This window comes from Pseudopipra pipra, chromosome 19, assembly GCF_036250125.1.
Source record: "Pseudopipra pipra isolate bDixPip1 chromosome 19, bDixPip1.hap1, whole genome shotgun sequence".
Classification (NCBI taxonomy): domain Eukaryota; kingdom Metazoa; phylum Chordata; class Aves; order Passeriformes; family Pipridae; genus Pseudopipra; species Pseudopipra pipra.
In genome coordinates this window covers 10,110,633-10,135,028 of record NC_087567.1, presented here as the reverse complement: position 1 = coordinate 10,135,028, position 24,396 = coordinate 10,110,633, and the positions used below count along the sequence as shown (strand labels likewise).

General features: G+C 51.2%; 1 protein-coding gene across 4 annotated transcripts in view; it reads left to right on the top strand.

Moving 5' to 3' along the window:
* RGS9 (regulator of G protein signaling 9) overlaps positions 1–18,631 on the top strand; it is a 32,266-nt gene extending 13,635 nt beyond the window's left edge. Inside the window, exons 10-19 of one of the 4 annotated variants that reach the window (XM_064676112.1) lie at positions 5,230–5,259; positions 5,907–5,968; positions 8,087–8,200; positions 9,164–9,279; positions 9,909–9,996; positions 10,486–10,624; positions 11,257–11,342; positions 12,674–12,788; positions 16,237–16,610; positions 17,489–18,631. In XM_064676112.1, coding sequence (XP_064532182.1) covers positions 5,230–5,259; positions 5,907–5,968; positions 8,087–8,200; positions 9,164–9,279; positions 9,909–9,996; positions 10,486–10,624; positions 11,257–11,342; positions 12,674–12,788; positions 16,237–16,610; positions 17,489–17,645 — 1,281 coding nt within the window. In that variant the 3' untranslated portion in view covers positions 17,646–18,631. Of the gene's footprint in view, positions 1–5,229; positions 5,260–5,906; positions 5,969–8,086; positions 8,201–9,163; positions 9,280–9,908; positions 9,997–10,485; positions 10,625–11,253; positions 11,343–12,673; positions 14,951–16,236; positions 16,611–17,488 lie in introns of those variants that run through there. The other 3 variants (XR_010435301.1, XM_064676113.1, XM_064676114.1) reach the window with 3 other exon arrangements.
* The last annotated feature ends 5,765 nt before the right edge of the window (positions 18,632–24,396 follow it).

The following is a 24,396-nucleotide window of genomic DNA, read 5'->3' as shown; positions in this document are numbered from 1 at the left end:
TCAAAGGACAGAATACCTCCAAAAGGGTAATTAATGTGTGGTAAGAAGGTGAAGATGTTGGTGTGGTGGATGGGAGACACAAAATGTTGCCAAAAAAATGCATGTTATAGACTTTAAAGCAAGAGAATTAAAGAACTGAAACCATGGAGGCTGTAACTGGGTGAACTGGTTCAGAGTCCACAGTAAGACAGTTGCAGTCAGTGGATGAGGAGCTGGAGCTGCCTTTCCCTTTCTCCTTCAGTCCTTTGAAGTGATCCTGTATTTGTGCACTTTACTGTGTTCATTTGGAAGCAAAGTCAAAGCATCTCTCAGCAATTAAATACAAATGTTACTGTGATCACACTCAAGGTATTCCCACAACTTCCCATTTTTCTAACAGCCTTTAAACATCTCAGCAGCCAGAGGCAGGATAATTGCTTTGGCCAGCTGTGTTCTGTTGCTATAGAGACTGAAAAGGAGCAAAGTGTAGGCTTGGGGTGTATTTTATTTTTCCTTGCTCTAAGTAGCAGCTGTTGAAAGCCTTTTTTAAAATCTTTTTTAAGAGTAAAGAAGTGGTGGAAAGAGGAGTAAGCCAACTCCTCGCCCACGGTTTTACAGCTGACACGGAAAGGATTTTAGGTTTGCAAACGGTCTGAAAGCCCACAGCCATCTGCCAGCTCCAAGAGGAAGTGAGCTGAGGGATCTCTGTTCAGTTCTACCCTGGAATGAGGGGTGGTCAGTTCCCCCTGTCAGTGGAGGCTCCAAGGAGGGCATAAACCAAAAGACACCAGCTTTGGGGTGACTTCACTGCCCTTCCCCTTTAAGCTGGTCTCTGTAGGCTGAGCTGAAGAGGGAAAGTTCTTCTTGCTCCTTTTGCTTTTGAGAGAGCGATTGACAACACTGAGACAGCCAAAAGCCCACATGGAGTCTCCTTTGGACAGGCAGCTTTGTTTTTTAACTTCTTACAGGCTCCTCTCACAGACACCTGTGGCTCAACAGCTTTGGTGAACAGAAAGGATGGGCCAAGCTCTGATTTGTGTCTCTGTTCCTGCTCAATCCAACCTTCACTTCGTTGGCCAAATAATTGGGGTTTTTATCTTGGCAGTTGAGAAAGAAAATTATTATTTTTTGACATCAGAGTGGCTTCTTTGAAGCTGATATTGGCATGAACATCTTTCACTTGCCCAGACCCTTTGGTGGGCTGCTCCCTCCCTGACTGATAGAGTCCTCTGGGGATAAACAGGGGCTCGAACTCCTTTGAAGGGGACTTTTATTACTGACCCATGGGCATCCCTTGCTGTTATAATGAGTTAGAGGTTGTAGCTAAGGCAGAAGTAGCCATCCATCGAGCAGCTAATTAAGTGTTGCTTTAGCCTTTTGTTACCCAGTTCTCAGACTCATGATTGAGCCTCACTGCTCAGAGAGTTACCAGGCAACTGCCAGACCCGCTGAGTGCCTGCAGGTTCGTGCTCAGCTTCTGCCTCCTGTAACCAGAGTGTTTCTGAAAGGTGCTTTAGCTCCCCCCAAAATCGTTGTGCTGGATTCAGGGGCTGCTGAATGAGATGCCCTGGCTTGTTGTACACAGCAAATCAGCCACAGATCGATGAGTTGTTGCTGGCCTTTAATTTAATAAGTCCCTGTCAGTTTGGCTGATAAAGTTCTGCTGCATCATCACATCTTTGGAAAGAGCAGGGTCAGGAGCAGATAAACAAGAGGGGGGAAAACTGGCCTTTTGAGTGAAACTGGGCGTGTGGACTGTTAGGGATTTGATTTCCAGCTGCTGGGCTGGATGCACCAGCACAGTGGAGATGAGTGTTGAGATGATCTTGTGCCAGACTTGGGATTTGCCTCTGGCACGTGGGCTGTAGGGAAAGGCCACGTCTGCCCCTGAGGAGGGGTGTTGGTGTGTGCAGGGGCAGCTCTGTGTGCCACAGTGCAGCTTGCAGTGTTGGAAGGGCAGTGCCCACAGGTTTGCCTTGCACTGAGCTCCAGGGGGAGGCCAAGCTGAGCTGGCCCTGCCCCGTGCTTGTGCAGGATCAGCCTCACATCTTGAAGAGCTCCGTGCTGTGTCTGTGTCAGGATCTGCAGTGTCCTGGTTGGTCCAAAATGAGCTCTGGACAACAACCTCTGCTTGTTCTTCTCTCCAAGCTTCATCTGGGCATACACCCCAAAGCTGTTTCCAGCTGTTGATGAGCTCTGTAAACAGGGAATGGTGGCCAGACAGGCAAAAACATAATGACCATCCCCTCCCCGGTGTGGTCAGGAAGGCCCATGCTGAGAGCAGAGGAGATCCATGTGAACGGGTGGTTGGGAATCAGCAGATATCCCAGCTCTTGTTGGAGCTCGTGGCATCAGCCCTGTGGATCAGGTCCAGGCACAGGCTCTGGAGCAGGTCCTGGCTGGCTCCCAGCTGAGCTCTGCAGCCTTTGTGCCCCGGGAGCGCTCGGCCAGGGGCACTGGGGTGTGACAAGGCCGGGCAGGGTGTCCTGGGTGCCACAATGTGTCCCAGGGAGGAGGAGGAGGAGGAGGATGTGTAACAGCTCGTGGCACTCGCCTGAGACAGACCCAGGCCTTTCACTAATTGCCATTTTGGTTTGAAGCCTGCGGGGCGGGGGAGCTGATCCGCGGTAATTGCGATAAGTCACTCGTTAAGGGCATTGCAAAATTAATCTCATTATGAGAAATGAGCCTTTTGTTCCGAATATGATTTCCTTCCAAATGAAGGGAGAGTGGGTGGGTGGCGCAGGGCACTTTGGCACCGCTGCAGTCACTCGTGGGGGTGAGGATGGGTGGGATGGTGGGGACCACTGGCAGTGCTCAGCAGGACACAGAGAGTAGTCAGGGTCACTTGTGGCAGCAGTGAAGCTGGGAACTGGCTGTGGGAGCACTGTGGGAGAAAGGGAAATGAAATGATGTGCAGCTCTGGGGTGAAGCAGCTGAGATTCTTCCCAGTTACTGTCGATTTGGGAACTGGAAAGGGCTGAGCACAGCCAGCACCTGCAGCCTCACGGGGTGCTCAGCACTGGGCTCCCCTTTGGCTCTGCTGCAGTTCAGTGGTGCTCAGCCCCCTTTTCTGGGTGAGCCTTGGCAAATCCCCTCCCCACCTCGAGCACCCCACCAAGGCCCCCTTGGTTTTCCCAGGCCCAGCTGTCCACCACACTGCCCTCCACACTCAGACAGTGGCAGGAGGGGATTCTTGGTGTAGGAGGATGCACTTAAAAAAAAAAAATAAAATCTTCCCTTGTTTGCAGACATGGCATTGGCTTTGATTTTGACTCACCCACATATAATTTTTGTATTGTCATAGCATTTTAATTCATGCCTTTCCTTTTCTATGTAACATTTAACTTACTGTGTTCTTCTTCTCTTTCCCACAGCTGTTTGTCTCGTGTGTGTGTGGTGTGCTGCCAACCTCTCAGACCCTTCTAGAAGATAACAAAACTTTACTGCCACATGAGTTGCCTCCAAGCCACTATGCCAGCACCCACCTCCCCTCACCCCACTGCACCAGGCCTGTCTGAGGCCCCTCTTGATAAAAAAGTGGAAGAAAATAGTTTGTTTTTAAAAACAACTAACGATTTTAATATTTTAAAGTCAGTGCATTAGCCACACTCAAATTCCATCAAATGGAACTGCTCAGCTGGCACTTGTAAATCTGATGAGGCCTGGCTTATATCTCAAGTTCCCCAAGGAGACAGGGAACTCCTGTTGTGCAGGAGGCAGCTGGCCTGCAACCAGAAACACAGGTCTCTAAAGAGGACACTTCTAAGACAGTAAATCAGCAAATTTCTCTGCTCAAGCAGGTGATTTTTTTTTTGCCTTCCATTTCTACAGTCGGTCTGAAACAACAACACTGTAGAAATGGGGGGAAGAAATGGTGTCTACGTGGAAGGTGACCTGGCATCAGGGGTGCAGCAAAGAGCAGAGAAGGGTGAAAAGCTGTTCCTTGCTTACGGGTCCTCCATCATTTATAAGATATCCCAGCAGCTTGTGAATCAGTGAGGGAGGTTTCCTGTGCTGTTTGTCCCTGCTGAGATCATGTGTCCTGCCACATTCAGAGCTGGTCGTGGTGTTTCCAGCAGGAAAAGCTTCCTCCCTTTCTCAAAGCCAATGTGATTTCTGTTGGTGCTGCTCTGGCCAGGCTGGGTCAGTGTTAGGGTCAGATGGGTTGGCTCCATGGTAGTGCTGTAGAGATTGACTGATCTGCTGCATATCTGGCTCCTGCTGCTGAAATGGTGAGTGTGCCCTCCCAAAACCAAGCAAGTTTCAGCAAAATGTGCATATTTTTCTTCCATGTACAGAACAGTTTCTCCATCCTAAGCAGGACTAGTGATGATGGATAAAATGCAAAAGCAGGTCTGCACCACGATGGTCCCCTCACAGAGCAGCCCTGAGGGAACACCTTACCTTTCCAAAACCAGGGGCAGCTCGGGATGCAGGTTCTCTGGGGAGATGAGGGGAGAAGCAGGGCTGCCTGTGGCATTTGGTACCAGATGCTTCATCCCTCACCTCTCACAAACTTCACCAAGGCACTCTGCAGACCCCTGCCTGCCGCAGGGTTACTTTGATAGAACTTCTGGGATGCAGATCTTGGCTAAAACAGGAACTGAAGAAGTGAAACCCCTCCTGAGCCTTTAAAGTCTTGCTGGGAGCATCCCTGACTTAGCCTGTCTTTCCTTCTCCCTTCTGCAGTTTATTTCACACAAAGTAACTGTGCTTCAAAGGAAGCTGTGTGAATAAACACCCTGCAGTTAATTTCTTGCCTTCAATTGCTTGCTCATTTGTGGATGACATGTAACATAGTCTGAGTTATTCAAATCACAACGTAAACACCCCTTGCACAGCAGATACTGCTTCTGAGGCTTTTAATTGTGGTGTTTATATTTTGCAATGTGTTGGTTCCTGTCTCCTTTAGCTAATATTGAATGATCTAATCTGTGTCTCGTAAATGAATCTATTTTAGCTCCATTAGAATAACCCCTTAATTGAAGGCATGCAGGCAGCCTGTGATGGGAGAAGCAATGCTAAACAGTAAATACAGCTAATGGGACGATTTACCGTGTGTGGATGCTCTTAGCTTTGATGATACCCTGATTAGCTGAGCTGCTGTGTTTGATTTTAATTGTAATGAGAATTAATTGGAGAGCGCTGCACAGCGGCAGCCCTGCAACGGTGTCTCCACGCCTCAAAAAAAAAAAAAAGGCAAGTTTAATCACCCATCCCAATGTAATGGTTTTCTTTCTTTTACAGAAAAATACTATGGAAGCTTATAGGAGAGAGGTAAGTGGTGCTTCCCTCTCTTCCAGGTGTTCATCCTGTATGTGTTGCTTACATCAGTGTGGGATGGGGGCTCAAACCCCCTGTGCAGGGGGTGTTTTAAAAACAGAGTCCCTGCCCCGTGGAGCTTTTGATCAGTGTGCTTTCAGGACATTCCCTGCCCCTGCACCTCCCAGTGCAGGCAGCCAGCAGCTCTCCCAGTGACGGGAAGGCTCAAGCAAGGACAGACACCAGGGCTAAATCCAATAGATCAGAATTAGTGGTGGGGAAATCACAGGAGATACATCCAGTGGCGCCAGTGCAGAGACAGCCAAGAATCAATGATAATTACATGCTAAATCATCCAGAGCATTTGTAGGTGCCGAGGATGGTAGCTATTATTCAATTTTTATATAGCATGGGGAGCGCTTTTTAATTACTTGCACATTGCAAAATGCTCTTCTGATGTTTGCAGTAAGCTCAGTGAAAACAGACATTTTAGTGAGGCAGTTTAGGGATTCTGTGATTCCTTGGACATGCAATAATTAGGGAAGAAGCAGTCCCTGCTGTAGTTAGCCTCACTACCTGGGAGGGGGCATATCTGAGGTTCAGATAGGCCTTGCCTTCATATCTCCACGCTCCTAACCATGGCCGTGTCTGATCCCTCTCAGATCATGTACTATCAGCAGGCCATTGGGAAGACCAGAGTGAAATCTTCTGTCTCTCTTGGAGGGTAAGTCCTGATTTCCTTCTGTCCACACATTAATTAGTCTTCAGTGCTTATCTCCTAATGAGATGATGAAGCTGTCTGCTCTAGCAGCTGGTGACTCAGCCGAGGAATCGATGTGGTGGCCTCATGCTGGGCTGTCTGGGCTCTGTGTTGTCTGGGCCAGGAGGCAGAGGAGGGATCAGAGTCCCAGGCAGGATGAAGAGGCTCCCTGGGAGCAGCACCAGCCCCTGGGTTGAGATTCCCTCTGAAATCAAGGGATGCTCAGACTGGGCCGGGCTGTGGCGCTGGGACACAGCTCTGCAGTCTGGAAAAGCAGCTGAGTGGAGCTGCCTCGTGAGGGTCCAGCAGGGATGAGCAACCAGAGGGGAAAGGCTGGCCCTCCAGCTCCTGGTTGCCAGTCTGCTGGGCTGGATTCACCCCCATGAGTGTTCCTGCCCCATGGTGATGTTCACCAGAAGGCAACAGAGCTGGGAAGTCGCTGCTGGTTCTGTATTACAGAGGAACACACTCCTCTCCGTGAGAGCAATTAATTAGCAATTCCTCTTCCCAGTGGGAGTGTTTCCTGATCGGATTCTTGATGCAGCCAGTTAAGTGCAAAGCATCCAGTCCTGGCACGAGCCATCAGTGTGTTTGCCAGAGGCTTTTCTCACCTGGAGCCTTGTGTGCTGACCAAGTGCAGCCACAGTCATTGCCACCAGAGATTCATACCAGATCTAAGATAAACAAGGTGCTCAGGCCTGTTCTCTGGAGAAGACAGTCATGGATGAATGAAATGGGAGGGAGAATCTGTCTTCTGAGAGCCAGGACTTGCAGGGCACCAGCAGTTCTGCTCGTTTAATCTGTCATTGACTCGAGATCACTTCAAACTCTCCTGCCTCAATTTTCCGAGCTGGAGACACCTGGCTACTTTCCAGGAATTCTGTGTTGCTTAACTGTTTGGCAATGGGGCTTTTCACTCATTAGTTCTGATGGGATTAGTTCTGCCTATCACCTAGATGAAAAATCCTCAGGAAATTTGGAGCTCCATGTCAGCTGCAGGATTGGGTCCAAATCAGATTATTATCGATGAGCAGCAGCTGGACAGTGTGCACGCTTCAGAGCACTGCATTGATTTAGGAGGAGCTCCAGAGCACTAATCATCGAAAGGACAGGGCTGTGTTACATGGGTTGGCAGGTTGAGATTTGTTTGATTAGAATATATGGACTGTAGTGAATCATACAGGTGCTGGGTGCCTTGGCATTTGCAGTGGGAAGATAGGATCGAGCACTTGTGTGCCAGCCCGTGGTTTGCTTTGTGCAGGAGCATTGTATAACTGCAGGATCTGTGCCAAAGTGCCCGTTAGCAACGGGCCCCTGGACAGTGCACTCCCAGCTCTGAGCACATGAAAGCACTTTGGCCTGGGAGGAATTTTAAACGCAGAAACCAGATGATTTTTTTCGAGAATGAAAAAGGGAGGAGAGAGCTAAAATTCTGGGACATTAGTGAAATCGGTTGTAATTATAAGTCTGGCCAAGTTAGAAGGTAGGAGAAGTGTTTGTCTGGTTCCTGCTGAGATAGAGACAGCTTTGCTTTGTGCCAAGCCCTCAGAGCCATTTGCAGAGGAATGAGCTGTGTGGTAGGTGAGGGAGGAAAAGAGAAGCTGAGATGGGCTCTCAGGACTCCCTGGAGCTCCTGGGCTCTCCCACAGCCCATGGGAAGGCTGGGGAGAACCTACCTGAGTGAACACAGAGCTTGTGTTCGTCTTCTCTGGCACTTCCATCCCAGGATGGTGCAGGATCAGGCCTTTGCCAGCTGGCTGGAGAAGGAGACAGAAACCACTGGGGGGCTTAGTCCCACTTCTTGAAGTGAAGGGGCAAAAGGAGGTGATTGAAGAGAGTCTTGTATCTCCTTTACCCTTGAACTGACAAATTCACTGCTTTGAAAGACAGCCAGGAGATTTCTGTTTGGGAAATGGAAAAGGTTAACTGAGCTAATGAATCAGTTTTTCTAGGAAGGCAGGGGTCATGTTCCAGATCCCTGTTGCTGATAGGGCTGCACCTCTGAGGAGACCTATAGACTGTACAACCAGTTATGTGCAGTTCTGGCTTCAACTTAATGTTTTGATTTTGGATTTGTTGCAGGGTTGTGAAGTACTCTGAGCAGTTCCTCTCCAATGATCCTATCCTGTCTGGATGCCTCCCCAGCAACCCGTGGATAACAGACGACCCTGAGTTCTGGGATCTCAATGCAAAGCTGTGTGTATTTGTGTTGTTTTGCCAGCTTGTGGTTTACACTGACCCTTATGCTGATAGAAATCAGGAAAGGGAACCACTGATTTCATTGTCATATCTGTTCTCTGATCATGAGCAGGGAAGTGTTCCCTTTATGGCACAGCTGGGCCATGCTAAAGAAACTTGGGAATACTCCATGCTGAACTTCCAGCACTGCCTTCTTCAAGTGGAGCCTTCCTTAACATTACAGAAATTCCTGAACTGATGATGGGAGTGTGCACTCAGCCCCTGCTGAGTGTGTCTCATCCCCCCCTTGGATGAGTGAACTCCACCTTTACTAGCACAGGAATGGGATATGACCAGTTACACTCAGTTGTAGCACGTGGTTCGGTGTTTACCTCGATTGGGTGCTGACAATGATTTAGCAATTCAGGGTTCAGCTGCTCCCCTTGGTCATTGCTCACACCTCAGGCTGCTTTCTTAGGAGAGACTTTGGGTTGGAGGCACACACTGGTGATATGTCCTTTCTCCCTTGGTTTTCCCTCTGGATAATATTTGCTAATTACACAGTGGCATCTCAGGGCTTGAAGCAAACATCTTACTGGTTCTCGTGTGAGACCAGCAATCCTGTTAGAGTGATTCTGTCCCATTAGACAGCCCCAGAGGATGCCTTCCCTGAATGCCTTTATGAGAAGCAAAGCTTTGGGCAGCAACCAGTGCCTCCTCCAGAATGGGACTGAGGGCCAAGCTGGGCTGTCACTCAGAGAGCAGCATAAATCCCAGTTAAATCCTCATCCCGCTGCGGACCGAGTTGTTTAATTACAACTTAGTGGGTTGACTTCAGGAGCTCATTACACCATTCTGGAAAACAGAGAGTGCTGAGAAGTCCCTTGGCATTCCAGCAAAGGGTATTTTGGTTTTAATTAATCTGCTAATTAGGTGGGCCACAGGAAGTTGGCAGTGCTGTTTGTTTTTCTCCCCGGGCAGGGTGGAAGTCCCCACCAGGATGCGTGTGGAGAGATGGGCCTTCAACTTCAGCGAGCTGATCCGAGACCCCAAAGGGCGGCAGAACTTCCAGCTCTTCCTGAAGAAGGAGTTCAGCGGTGGGTCTGCTGTGTCCCTGTGTCCCTGCCTGTGTCCCTGCCTGTGTCCCTGGGCCGAGGCAGTGGCAATGCCACCGAGTGCAGGCAGGGAAGGGCTGTTGGAGGCAGCGGCTGTGCAGCCAGGGCAGCTGGTACCATCTAGTGGCACGGGACACACGGTACAGCCGGGACATTCCCGGCCTGTTTAGATGAGATTTTAGGAAGGAATTCTCCCCTGGGAGGGTGGGGAGGCCCTGGCACAGGTTGCCCAGAGAAGCTGTGGCTGCCCCATCTCTGGGAGTGTGGAGCAACCTGGGCTAGTGGAAGGTGTCCCTGCCCATGGCAGGGGGTGGAACAAGATGATCTTTAAGGTCCCTTCCAACCCAAACCATCCTAGGATTCTGTGATTCCTCCTGGAGAAGCTGGAACTGGCTGAACTCACAAGCTCTTAGAGGTGTCAGTGGGCAGAGAGCAGGGGAAAGCTGTTTTCCTCCTTTGGTCCCAAGAGGATTTTCCAGCTGGCTGAAGAGTTGGAGAGACCGATTTAGGGCCAACACATATTGAGCCAAACAATTTCAGCTTAGGAGTTAATAAATGGGACTGTGTTTCCCTCAGTCTCACTCTCTGCCGATTGTCTCCTTGTTATGCAGGAGAGAATCTGAGTTTCTGGGAAGCCTGTGAGGATCTCAAGTATGGAGACCAATCCAAGGTCAAAGAAAAAGCAGAAGAAATTTACAAGTGAGTGTGAAAATTTTACATTCTTAAACTCTTTGTACACGAGTCCCACCACCTTCCAGTGGCTGTCATTCTCCAAATGTTTTATTCCTGAAACTTTTCTGTGTAACCTGTGGCTGTCTTATGACCCCACATAGGAAAGGAACCTTTGGAGATGAAAGCAGAAGTGTTGTTCTGTTATGTTGGTACTTTTCCTCTCTGTTCTCCACTATGACATTTCAGCATCAGCATGTAATTTAAATAGCAGTGTGGAATGGCAAAGATCATGGGGCTGCCATGAGGAAAGTGGAAAGACCCTTTTGCTTCCAGTGGGTTAAAATTTGGTTTATAGCTCAAGAGGAAGTGTCTGCATGTCTCTGGACATGGAGGTTGCCCAAGATCAGGACAGCAAATTGAGTGGGGAGCTGAAGGGACTTTTCCTTTCGTGCATAGGCAGGAATCCCCATGAATTCCCCAGTTGCTAATGGCACTGTGGATCCCTCCTCCATGCAGGCTCTTCCTGGCTCCAGGAGCACGGCGCTGGATTAACATCGATGGCACAACAATGGGCATCACAGTCAAAGGCCTCAAGCACCCTCACAGATATGTTCTAGATGCTGCTCAAACCCACATTTACATGCTGATGAAAAAGGTTTGTCATTTGTTTCCAAAGCCTAAGAGGGATTCCAGTCCTCTGGGCCTTTCCCAGTGCCTTTGTGTGTTATCAGCTGTCTCTTTCAAGGGGCCTTTGTTTGAAAATCCCCTGAGTTTGCTGAGTTAAGCAAGTGCTGCTTCAGGCCTCTGTGTTTTGCTGCTGCTTCTTCCCTCTAAGGCAGCCTGTCCCCAAGGTGGTGGGGGTCAGGTGGCTGCTGGAAGTCCTGCTTTCTGATTCCACCAGCTCATGCTCATTGCACTGAAAGCAGCAGAACCAGACTGATTTTTCACCCCTCGATGAAAAGTTTGGCTCCTGAAATACAAGCTCCTCACCTTGCAGTGACTGTGACACCCTGCTGGCCTGGGTTAAGCTCCGTTCAGATCTTTTGAGCTGGGTCTTACCTGCGAAGCTTTATTGTGAGACGGAAAATCCTGGGAATTTTACACCAAGATGAAAGGGTATTGGTTTAAATAGCTACATTTGCCTGAAAGATGCAAAGTCCCTTGGGCTGCTGGGGGAGATTATCCAGTTCCCAGCCTCCCTGGCTCCTGAGCAGCTGTATTTGGTGGTGATTTTAATAAGGGTGTTTGCAGCCCATAACTACCAGTTTCTCTTTTTTCTCCTAGTAGGACTCCTATGGCCGCTATTTAAAGTCTCCAATATACAAGGAAATGCTGGCCAAGGCTGTTGTGCCACAAGAGACTGTCAAAAAAAGGCAAGTGAAACTGGCTGTAATTGTGGGGTTTGTTTTCCTTGTTGTAGCAAGGGTAGAAAAAGCTCAAGTTGCTGCAAAATTACTATGATTTAGATGTTCTCTTAATTAAATAAAATTTTTCACTGAGAAGATGTTTTGCTTTGAGACTGGTGGTGCTGTTTATTCATGAGCCCTTTGGAAGTGGCTTGTGTACAGTCGGAATAGACGTGACAACTCTCAGCTGCCTCCTCTGTTGGGTCTGTTTAGAAGGGCTGTGACTGTTGAATTAATCATGGCTCCTTTCCTGGAAGGAGAGAGCACTGTGTCCTGGGCATGGGAGAACTCCTGCCCGTGAAACATTGGCTGCCAGAGCAGAGCCAGAGTTCGGGATCCTCTGTGGGATCTGCCCACCTCTGCCTGGACAAAACTGCTTAGGGGAGGTGACAAGCACACAGGAACAAACAGCACCTTGCTTGTGAGTGACAGCTGGCACAAGGTGGATGCCCTTAGAATTGGGTTTTTCCTGAGCAAGGTGAAGGTTGTACAGCAAATTTAGGCCATTTGAACTACAGTTGCTCCTAAAGCTGAGTGGGCAGTGTCAGAGCCAGACTGGGTGATGTGCTCCTTTCTCTGTTCCTCTTCCACTCGCCAACCCAACAAGCAAGAAAGAGGAATCGTGGACTTTCACACTGTTGTTTCATCTAAAGCCTATTTCAAGGCAGTGGAAAAAGCCCTGCTGCTGACTTGTCTGGGGTCTGGTTGGTTTGTCCCTGAGCCACACATCACGAGGTCGCTGGCTAGTGCTGGTTGATCCTGGTGGCTGCCTTCGTACTTGTCAGTGCTTGTTCTGGACACTCAGTACTCAGCATCCTGTAAAGCTGGAGAGCTGGTACCTCATCCAGAGCTGGGTTAACTCTTGTTCCCAGTGCTGCTGCAAGTGGATTTGCTGTAGCAGGGAGCAGGTACTTTTTTGGGGTACCACAAAGAAACGCCCATACAGGTCCCTGTCTTGATCTTACTCAGGATACCAGAGAAAATTCCACTGATGTACACTGCTTGGCTCCAGAACCAGTGTGAGTTATGTGCAAACACAACAACAGGAGGAGTGTGGATGGGCACTGGAGCCCCTCAGGAGCAGGACCAGCACTGCCTTTACGCTTTTAGCAGTTCTGGAGCTGACCTGTGATGATGAGTCACCCAGTCCTGCTTTGAACCACCTCCTCTGCATTTTGCACTTCTTTATCCACCCCTGTGCCCGAGCTTGCCCTCCTGGTGACTTTGCTTACCAGGGATGAGTTTTTGGTGCCCTTCTCCACACTAACACCTTGCTCCTTTCCCTCCCTCCCTCCCAGCACCGGCTTGTTCGGGCGCCGCCACCTCCGCTCCAGCCCCAGCCCCATCATCCTGAGGCAGCAGGAGGAAGAGGCCAAAGCCAGGGAAGCCGCCGCCACCGTGGACATCACGCAGGTCATGAGCAAGCTGGACCGCAGGAACCAGCCCCAGCCTCCCAAGTAGGCTCTGAGCCCCGCAGGGCACAGCGCAGGGAAAAGACAAGCCGAGGCCGGTGTTGAGCTTCGTCTCCCCTTCCTGAAGGTGTCAGTGCTGCTTTAGGTTTCCCAGGCCGGCTCTCTGCCATCAGCCGGCTTCCCACACGTTGCCATGGCTTCTGGAGAGCAGATGTCGCTTCCCAGGCATGCCAGGCAGGGAGTGCTGGCAGGGCCGGGCTGCTGCCTGTGCCAGGCTCGGGGGGCAGGACCCCGGCTCCCCCCACACACACCTCCGAGGGGAGATGACTTCTACCTGTCCCGAGATTCCCCCCGGGAGGCTGGGTAGCCCAACTGCCTCTCCCTGCCTCCTGCTCTTCGGGGAGGTGGGATAGCACACAGTAAAGTGCTGCCCTTTCCTTTTTTTGGGTCCAAACCAGCCTTCCTGGGAGCAGTGGTGGATGACCCCGAGGGGAGTAGGGAGAGGTGACCCACCTCAGAGTGTCCATGCTGGCTTCCATCCCCTGAGGAGATGTGCACCTTTCCAAGGGGTGCATCTGGCACCCCCTGAGAGGAGCACACCCCTCACTCCAAGTATCCTGCACTTCCCAGCTAATGCAACAGGAACACAGGCAGAAGAGCCAGGGAGGCTCCTTGCTGAATGTTTCTGAAGCTTTGGTTGACCCTTTGAATTTGAATGTCACTCCCAGATCCTCCCAGCACGCTGGAGATGATCAGTGGGAAGCTCTGCTCTCCCTGTGCCGTGGGCTGGGTGTGCAGGTGCAAAGAGCCACCCCTTGCCAGAGCCTGCACGAGACCCTGAGAGATTTTATCAAATCCTTCCCACCTCTTGTCTTGTCTTTTTCCTGCTCTTCTATTTTGTGTTGTTAAAAAACCCAACAGGAGGTAGTTCCAGTTGTAGCCCAGAGGCAAGAGAGGACAGGGTAGAGGTGTTAAGAGCTGATTTCAACTTTAAGTAGTGTTTTTCTTTTTATTTGCTCTGTCTCTTTTGCTCTGTAGAATGAGGCAAACTAAAATACTGTTTTAGTGCTAAAGAGCTCGGGGAGATTCCAGGCTTTGCTGGGAAAGCACAGCATGTCTGGACCAGGCCAGCGATTACCAGAAGTGCAAAGATTCCTGCAAAGCCCAGTAAAGGGAATTGGAGGGGCAGAAAATCTTCCTTGTTTGTTAAAATTTTAGGGAAGTAGAAGGACTGTGTGGAAGCACTGAGGTATGGGAAGCTGCTTCTCTCTGGTTTGTATTGTTCATCCATTTTAAATACTGATAGGATTTTACAGGAAATGGGAGATCATAGGATCATTGGATTGGGTTGGAAGGGACCTTAAAGATCATCTCGTTCCACCCTCTGCCATGGACAGGGACACCTTCCACTAGACCAGGTTGCTCAGAGCCCCAGCCAGCCAGGCCTTGGACACTTCCAGGGATGAAAGCTGAAGAAAGCTGGATGGGAAGGGGGGCCCTCAGATAATGGGGTGCATGCAGACCAGCCCCTTGGAGCCCTGGGGTCCCCAGGTCCATGCAGGCCAACTGCCTGTGAACAGAGGGACAGTCAGGATGTCACTGTGTCCCAAAACACCCTGAACAGTGACTCCTGCCCTCCCCGTGTGTGTTACCAGGGGCAGAATCAGGGCTGTACAATCTGATCTGGTGTCACTGCAGAACTCATCTCCTTCACTTGTGGCTGAGCCAGGGAGATTTTCCTGACCTTCATTAACCTATCGGTGATAAACCTTCTTAGAGGAATTGAAACCGAGTTGCCCAAGACTTTCACTCTGATGTCAAGGCCTGTGCTGTCTGTGCTCTTACTCCTGGTGGAAGCAAAGGCACGTTTTGCAATGCTCTGCAGGGGACCAGGATCAGCCTTTTCTTTAATTGCTCTTAAAACCCCAAGGCTTTGTTGCGTCAGGTGCTGAGCACCATCAACCTACCTTGACATAAGAGCACTGAAAGATACTCCAAAACCTGGCAGGGTTGGTCCAAAGCTCCTTGGCTGTGATGAGCTCTACAGTCTCTCCAGAGTTTGTGTGACATGGAGCACTGAGCATGTTGGGATTGCCAGGATGTAGTAACATGTGGAAGATCAAGTCAGGGTATAAATAATAAATAACAAATCTGTGTGTTCTAGTCAGTCCCTCTGATTCTACTTCTATTTTGTCTGCTGCTTTGCTTGTTCTGTTCTCTGTACCCATTCCTTTCTCTGAGTTTTTGTCACCTCTGCTTTGCACCGCTGTTCCCCTGCCATGGGTTAGTGTGGCACGTTCAGGAGTCGCTGTGTTTGTGGAACACCAGTCACTGCTTGTGGAACACCTGTCTGACACACACAGGCAGGGGCTGGCTCTGCTCTGCCACAGGCTGAACGAGCTGGCACGGCCCAACCTTCTGTTCCTCGTCCCTTGCTGCTCAGTCCCCGAAGAGGAAGGTCACCCGCTACAAGCTGAACTTCACTTTGTGCCAGAAATTGTTTGTTTCCATTGGAAATCAGCAATGTGTTGTTTCATTTCTTGGTCATCTCTCCCGCCCATTCATCTGTCTAATAAAAATAAATGTAGAAAATGGAAGAAGAACCAAGTTCATCCTTCTCTGTTGTGTTCATTGCTCACTGTGTCATCACTGCATGTGTGTGTACATGTTCTGTGTGTGCCTCTGCCCTCAGCCCTTCTCCTTGGGCACTTGAGCTGCATTTCATTTCTTCTGGGAGTGAGTCCTTGGGAAATGGGAGGGGACCCAGCATGCAGCTTGTCCTCTGCTGCTTGTCCTGTGCTTGTCCTGTCCAATTTATACTTGGGCTTGTCCTGAGGGCTGAATGAGCTGAGCTGGAGCCTCCACAGCCCCAGCCAGGGACACTGGGGGCTTCAGCACAAGATGTGATTTGTATTACCAGTCATCAGGGCTCGGGCTTAGAGTGTGTTCCTTGGGCACAGCAGCAGCCAGCGCAGTGCTGCCTTGGGTGTGACATGGCTGTGGTGTTCATAACCAAGATCACATTCTCGGGATGACAGGCTCCCCCGTGCCTGGAGCTAATCCTTGTGAGGAATGAGACAAGCTGGTGTCTCCTCCAGCATCCCAGTGGGCGTGGGGCCGGATCTGTCAGCACCCACTGGGACTGGTAGCAATGACCCCGTTGCTTTCTGTAGGCAAGTTGTGACACCTCCGTGCTCCTGCTGGAGGGCAGGGAAGGGGACAGAGCTGCAGGGTGGGGACACTGGCACAGGCCTGGCTGGGGTGGCTGACAGCTGTCTCCCAGCTGAGCCCTGTCTCTCTTGGCAGCACTGTGGCTGCCCTGGCCCTGTGGCACTGGGCCCTTCTCCAGAGAAGCAGAGGGCTTGTTCTCCTGATGGAGCCTGGAGAGACCAGCCACCAGTGTGCCACTGCTGAGCCTGACTGAGCCTATCTCCTTTTCCTCCCCACAGCCGTGCCACCTCGCCTCCCAGGCCCCTCGCCCAGCTGCCCACGCTGGCACCACCACCCCTCCTTTGCCCACCCTGCCTCCAACCCTGCCTGATCCCCCGGCCCTGCCCCAGGGCACCGCCTGCCCCTCGCCCACCAGCCTGGCCCTGGACGGCGGTGGCACCGCGGGCACCCTGCGGGACCCCCGGGGGGCCGGGCCTGGACCCTTCCCCTCGGGCAGCAGGAGGTCCCTGGGCCGGTTCCTGAGGAGGGGCTGCTGGACCTCGCCCACCTTGGCCGCGCTGTCGCCCCGGTGCCCGGCCGTGCCCCACGGGAAGGTGCAGCCGCTGGGAGAGCGGGAGCGGCGGCTGCGCCCAGACGCCAAGGTGGTCAGCAGGTCAGTACTGCCCGGGCACCTGGGCATCCTCCCCTCCACCACCATTGCTCTTTGTAATTAGCCAGAGGTCTCCAAGAACCCACCCGACAGCTGCATTTCCTACCCTTGCTGCTAAACCCCACCAATCCCACCCGTGCCACCTAAATCCCAGCCAGGCTCTGAAATGTCTCTTCCCCCTGTCTCCACATCTACTGTCCACACTGGATGTGTTTTCTGATGGGATGGGGCAGGAGCTCACTCCGGTGGAGCCTCTGCTGTGCTCACACCTCCTGTTCAGGGGTGCAAAACCCCGGGTTTTACTTTTAATCCCTCAATTTGGAAAACCACTCATATATTGGTGTTTGTTCTTGAGCGCTGGTTCAGGTTTGGTTTAGTGGTTTCAAGTCAGAGGATACCCAGAAGTGACAAGGGAGGAGAAATCTTGAGGGAGAGTCGTGAAGCATTTGTTGCTCTGGGGCAGGAGGTGTGAGAGGGGGGATTTTTTCCAGGAGAGGCTCTCCCTGTTGGAACCAAACCCCGGCCATGTCCCTCACTCAGAGAACCATGTCCCTGCTCTCAGTTAACCCACCTCTACTGCTGACTGAGTGGATGAGTCCACATTATAAATTCAAAAGCACAAACCTGGGGGCTCCCGCTCCACCTGGCTCCGTGCTCCGGAGCTGTGTCACACGGCTTCTCAGCTTCAAAGGGGTGGGAGCTCACATTCCCCTCGTTTTCCCTCTCTGTGGGCTCGTGCCTGGGCACTTTGCTTTGGGATTTGGGGTTTGAACCGTGGAAGTCTCCAAGCCGGGCTCGGTTCGCTGCCTCGGAGCACATCAAAAAGTGCCGTGTGTGTGTGTGTGTGTGTGTGTGTGATGAGTCTCTGTTTCACAACACAGCTTCTTCCAAGTCAGAACGGACGCACCTTCGGAGAGCCGAGTGTGCCCCGAGGGCTCCGAGGAGGGGGAGGACGGACAGCCCCGGGCTCGTAAGGACTCCACGAAGGAGCTGATCTGCCCCTGGGAGACCCCCACGGAGGAGGGGAGAGCAGGGTAAGGAGCAGCCCCGGCATGGATGCTCTTTCCAGGCCCGAGACCGCAGCGGGTCAGCACGTGGACCATGTTGGAGAACTACATTAGAGCCATCCCTCAGCATCAGGGGCGCTCAGACCACCACAGCGACGGATAACAGACCCTGCAGTGCCCGTTTGTAATCCAAGAACTCAGAGTGTTTCTGGACTGGTTTCATTTCCTATCTTTGGTTTATCCAGGTCTGTTCACGACAGACTTGTGGATAAATGAAACTCTTTCCCAGCCTTGGAGCAGATGGAGAGTGTGAATGTGTGTGTGAATGTCCTGGAAACGGTGTCTTGTTGGAGTTTCTTGCTTGGCCATGAGGTGTCAGCACACTGAACCCAGCACAGCTGGAGCAGGGCTGGCAGGGGTTTTTCACAGCCCGACTCAGGCTGCAGTGCTGAGATTGGGACGTGTTTGTGTCCCCAGCCTGGGTCCACCTCTTATTAATAACAATCTTTTAGTTTAAAAGCAGGTTTATTAAGACACAGATGATTGCTGGGGAAAATAAAGTGCCCCCTCATGAGAAGCTGTGTGGCATAGCATCGTTCCTTCATCCAAACCAAAACTGATCCCAGAGGGCAAGGAGTGCAAAAGGGAGAGCAGAGGCTCCAGAGCCCTCCTGCACTAGCTCTAGCTTCCCAGTGCATGGGTTTGAAACCACAGCTTGAACTGCACCCCAGAAACACCTTGGGAAGATCCAAACCAAATTTTGGGACCCTCCAAATTCAGATTGATGCATTGCCATGGCCTTTACCTGTGCTGATATCAGGAGTGTCAGACCATTGCCTTCCTTATGTTGTGTGGTGTTTGAAGGTGGTGTTTCGTTCACGTGGAGGGGTTCCCTCGGTGTGTGTGCTGTGGGTCACTGTTCTGTAGCTTGGCCATGACCTGTGACTTCTGATGTTGCTGTTTTGTCCTTTCTGATTATAAATGGAGCTTTGCCTGTGTGGCTGCCGTGGTTCCTCACTCCTGCTGTGGGATTTAAATCTCTCCTCACACGCGCTCAGTGCTCCCCATTTCCCCCGGGCCTGGGGTGACACTTCTCATCACAGGGAAGATCAAGAGGCTGTTTCTGTCTCCAAAGCCTCTTTCCCAGGGGAGCTGAGGGTTGGGCAGGAGGCTGATGCCCCACACTGCCCGTGATGCTTCTCTTGTAGAAATGCACATTGGCTCTCACTGGCTTTACTCTGTCAGAGGGACATGGTCCTGCTCCACGGTCACTGGTGGTGGCACCTATTATTGATGACACAGAATGTCGTGTCTTTTGCGATTTTTTGTGTTAATATTGTTACTCAGCCACTCCTGATGGGACACTGGCAACATATGACCCAGGAAACATGACATATAGACATTGTGATGTGTAACAGTTACTAATATGATATTTAATGTGCATATGACAAGAGCCATCCTACTGCTAATATTTCTCTCATTGGTTTGGGGCTCATCTTGGGAATCTCCTTGCCTTCTGCTCCTCATGTTCATCTTCCACACCAGAGGAAGGACTTCAGGATCCAAAAGTGCTGCTCTGTCGGGGCTGGGATGCAGTGACACCCAGACAGTCAGGTACATCTCCATCCCAGAGGCCAGCACTGGGGATTCCCAACATTTTTCCCTTCAGGGCACCGCTTTTTTCCCCCAACATCTTTCAACTTGAGAACTCCTGCAGCTTTTTCCCGTGGGAGGAAAAAGGAGGGTGCACTGCCTTGTGCACCTCAAGCCAGTGCCTTGCTCTCCTCCCTTCTCCCGTGGACCCCCCCAGGTGCCTGCTGAGTGCAGGAGGAACACGACAGCTCCAGAGGCCCTGGATCCCTCCTGCCACTGCTCTGTGCTCGCACGGTGACATCTGAGGCTCTGCCCCCGCTGGAGGCCTGGCGTGCTGGAGTCGGGAGTGCTTTCAGCTCTGGCAGTTCAAATCCCCTCGCTGTGCAGGAGCCCACTTAACGCTGCCTGCAGTCACCTGGAGGAATTAGCTCACTGCAGCAACTTAGACATCCAAGGTATTCCGATAATGTGAGGGATGTGTGAGGTTAATGACTGGAAAAAGTGATCGCTCCCTGTGGGCAGTTTCTCAGAAAACTCCCTGCTGCTTGGCTGACAGAAGAAAGGAGACTCCGGCAGCGGCAGCAGCAGTGAGGAAGCCCCGTCCCCTCTCCACAGCAGCTGCACAACCCCACGGAGCAACCATGGCCCTGCTCCAGCTCCCGGAGGTGCTGGAGGAGCTCCCATGCTCCAGGGCCAAGCTGCTGTGCTGCAGGACGGGCTGCGGTGCTTGAACGTGGATATTCATGGAATCAACTTGGAAGGAAGATGCTTATCCGAGTGATTCTCCAAGTGCTGCACTCCCAGGTGTGGAGGTCCCACACCCCAGGTCGGGGTGGGCTCCTCCAGCATCCTCCACTCAGGCTGACCCAGGGGATTTGTTGTATGGACCAGCCTGGAAAACAAGAGCAGCTTCTGGGGTTCCCCCACAGCTCTGTGAGGGCTCTTCCCAGGCTGCCTCAGCCACCAACCTCAAGGGGACACTGTTGGGATAGGATGGGAGTGAGTCCCATGCTGGTGATCCTCAGCCTCTCGCTGGAGCCTTGAGTGGGAGCTGGATGCTGTGAGGGGCTGCCAGTTTTGGGGGAGCCCCTCTCCGGCCGTGCTGTGGGACTGGGACACAGAGGAGAGGGGTGTGGGAGGGCATGGCCAGCTCGGAGAACCTGGTTAAAATATTCAGATTAAAGATCTCTTTTCCAGGTGACCAGCATCTCTCAAATCTCCCCCCAAGCCTGACATTTCACTGCCTCCTCTCCAGCTGGGCCACACGGCTGAAAACGCCGAGGGGCTGTTCCCTCTCCGAGGTCTCGGACTGTGCATTGCTCAAGCCTCATGAATTTAAAAATGGAACAAAGAATGCTCAGCATCCAGCAGGATCAGGCCTCGGGAGCAGGAAGTACCAGCTGGCTCAGGAGAGGGCTTGTTCCCATGGGATTCCCAGTGTGGTTTTGGCAGGCGGCGTGGTTGGGATAGCTCCGCGAGCAGGCTCTTCCTGCCTGGAATGCCAGCCCTGGCAGAACAGCTGACTCAGAGCGTGACAGCTCTTCACAGCATCCCCTTCTGAAAGGAGCTGTCAGGAGAGCCCCTGACACCGCTGCCTCTACATTTTGTGAGGGTGGCTTGAAAGCCGAGCTGTAAACCGAGCCCGCGACACGGTGCTCTTGGAAACGCCGCTCCGTGGGCGGAATTCACCTCTGAGGGAGGCTACATCCCGCTACAGCCCATCCCTGTTCCCAGAATGGGGTGGCAGCCCAGCCAGAGAGGTTCCTGCTCCATTCACCCCAGCACCTGAACCCCTGAGTTAGGATAAGTGCGTTATGAAAGAACCATCGTGACTTGGCTTTTCGGGGTGCAGGAGCCTCTGGGATGCAGGGACAAACCCAGCCACCAGGGTGATTTTCCCCTTGCCAACAGGGGTATATGTTTTATGCATTTTGCAATACACCAGAAGCAGAGGTGAGCACTTCTCTTTTAGGCTGAGGTTCCCAGGTCTGTTCTGCACCACACTAAGGAGTAAAAGATAAGCTCTTGCAAGTCAGTTTACTTTTTAAAATTCCTGTTGCCATAGCAGCTCAGCACACTGTCTCAAGTCCTCCTTCTTGCAAAACTTTGATCACCACGAAAACAGAATTATGTTGTTCTCCCACACATTCTACATATAGATACACAGAGGTTCCCATAGTTCATGCTTCAACACCTCTGCAAAGACCTCTTTTATTTCTTGCTCACAAAGAATTTCTCTGGCCAGAGGTCAGTATTTTAAATCCTGGTTTAAAGCCATTCCCTCAGCACCTCTGTGGTCCCACTGCTTGTGTTCCCAGTTGAGGTTCTGGTCCCAGTGGTTTCTAACATGCTCTGGTACACCACAGAACTAAACCCAGCCACCAACTTCTGTCCTCAGGATTGCAGGAATACCCTCCTCCCTTGGCTCTGCTCCAATCTCTTCCCTGAAGTATTGAAAGAGCACAAATTGCCCTGAAATATTCACCCGTTTGTTGTTATCCAGCAGAAGCTCTGAGCTATATTATCCTTGCTCACCCCTGGCCCCATCACACTGGGTTCCCCCTGTCCCAGGGAAGGAGTCAGTAACACTTCTTAGGATGAGATGAATCAGCTTTGGGAATGGTTTATTCCCTCCCTTGGCTCTAGGGCACTAACTCAAGCTCCTGGACACAGCTCCTGTGTGGGTAGGGTTTGGTGGCATCTCATACCTGGGTGGCATCACCTGACACCTGGGGCTTTAACAACAATTAGTGCATGCAATGTGCAGGGTGCAGGCACCTGCTGCAGCTCCAGGATCTGTGCTCTGGCGCTCTGCAAGCTCTGCTTTCAGCCTTGGGACGCTGGAATCATAGACCATGGAATGGTGAAGGCTGGAAAAGCCCTCTGAGATCATCACACCCAACCATATTCATCTCCGAACCAAGTCCCCATGTTTTTTGCACACTTCTAGGAATGATGACTCTCCCTGCTGTCTGTCAATTTGAAGCTATTGGGAAGCCATTCCCTCCTGTCCTGTCACTGTAGGCTCTTATTACTAATCTTTCTCCATCTTTCTGGTCAGGTGTCCCATTTTTCCAGCTGTATTCATGCAAGCAATACTGGAAAAGACAGAGATGAGGGAAAAAAAAAAGAAGGAATTTAGTCTAAAGGTAAACAAATTTGGAATAACAGCCTACACAGCCATTTGGTTAAACAGCACATTACCCAGAGCTCTCCTTTTGCTGTTGTTGTTCACATGAATCCATCTCCTCACCCAGAGAAGACCCTCCCAGACCAGGACTGGGAAAGGTCAGTGGTATTTTTATTAATGCTCATAGCCAAATTTTTTCCAGTCAGCCCTTTCCCCCCCCCCCCCCCCCAGAAAAAAAACTGAAGGGGGAGAAAAAAAAAGGAAAAAAAAAAAAAGAAAAAAAAAAGAAGAGGAAGAAAAAATTGGGGTAAAAGTTGAAGAACACTTTAATTTATAAGAAAAAGAACTAAATAATTGATGCAGTCATGGTGCCAAAGGTAATTTCTGCTGCTCCCTCTATCTCACAAAGACATTTAGCATTGATTGAGATCAAAGTATCAAAAACCCCTGCTGCTGAGCTGAAAGGCAAAACTTTCGGCTGCCTTTCTCCGCTCTAATAATATCGTCTTTATGTAGTTAATAAACTGCACACTTCAGTCAAACTATATCATTACAGAAGACTTAGGGAGCTAATAATTTAAAAGCAAAGAATTGCCTCTGTTCTTCGCTTTGAACTAAACAACATTCTGTTGAATGAGGGGGACATCAAAGCTTTGTTACTATTACCAATGTGGCTGGAGCATAGGGCCGCACAGAGTGTGTACTTCAGTCATCAAGAGAAAAAAAAAAAAAAGATTAAAGATATTGGCTTATCAACCCACAGGCAGAACCAGGTGTTTTCTTTTCTGCTGTGCAAGCATCAGGTGGTTTGCTTATCAATGAGTTTTCTTGTTAAATAGATGTACATGACTTAGGCTGATCCCTCCGATCCCGCGGCCCTTTTCTCTTCTGAGCCATCTTTGAAAAAGTTGGGCTGAGGGGCTGTTTGTTTGCAGGAGGATGGATAATTGGGCCTTTTGTCCGGGGCCAGCTCCTGTTTCTGCTCTCCTGTTGTGCTGTGCTCCACTGCAGCAGGAATCCTCCCCGATCCCACCTTCCTCCCTGATCCCACCTTCCTCCCTGATCCCACCTTCATCCCTGGTCCCACCTTCATCCCACACATGTGCCATGGGGCAGCCCTCCCAGCACGTGGGGCAGCCCCATCCTCGGTGGATGCACCAGCAGGGGGTTTGGATTAGATGTTAGGGAAAAAATTTCACGGAAGGGGTTGTAAAGCATTGGAACAAACTACCCAAGGAAGTGTTAAGGCTCACCATCCCTGGAAGTGTTCAAAAATGTGTGGATGTGGCACCTGAGGACATGGCTTAGAGGTGAATATGGTGGTAGTGCCGGGTTCGTGGTTGGGTTTGATGATCTTAAAGGGCTTTTCCCACCTTAATAATTCCATGATTCATTCCTCACCTGCTCTCGCATTGCCACCACTTCAGCTCCTCCTTGGCAGAGCTGGCTCTGCTCTCCCAGGTCAGGAGAACCATGTCCCTGCAACTCAGGGAGACCCTCTGGCATGGCTGGGAGTGAGGAAGGTTCAGTTCTACTCCACTGCTCCCTGCGTGGGGAGCAAAGGGAGGACCTGTGTCCTGCTGCTGCCTCCTCTGAGAACTGTTTCTTCCCCAGCCAATGTTTTGGGAAGAGCTGGCTCTGCCAGGACTGGGTGTCCATGGAGGGTCTGAGCATGAGGACCCTGAACTCCTTGTTGGGTGTGTGAATCAGTCATGTTCATCCCAGCAATGCTTCCTTGCCAGATGCTTTTTCTCCAAGGATGTCACTGGAGGACAGAAGGGTTTTCCTTATAAATCCCACTGAAACACAGTGTCTGTTCTGGACTTTTGGCAGAGGTAGAGAAATCAGTCCAAGGAGCCTTCAGGAGCTCACCTCCCACCCATCCCTTTCCTGCCATGGCCACATCTGTCCACCTTGGGTGCCTGGGTCTGACTCCAGGTTGGACTTTCTTTGGGCTTTGGCTGGAGACACCTGAATGTGGGGCTGTGGTGTGAGCCCTGGGGTCTCACCAGAACAAACCAGGTCAGCCATGAGGTCAGCACTGGAGAGGACGTGGCCT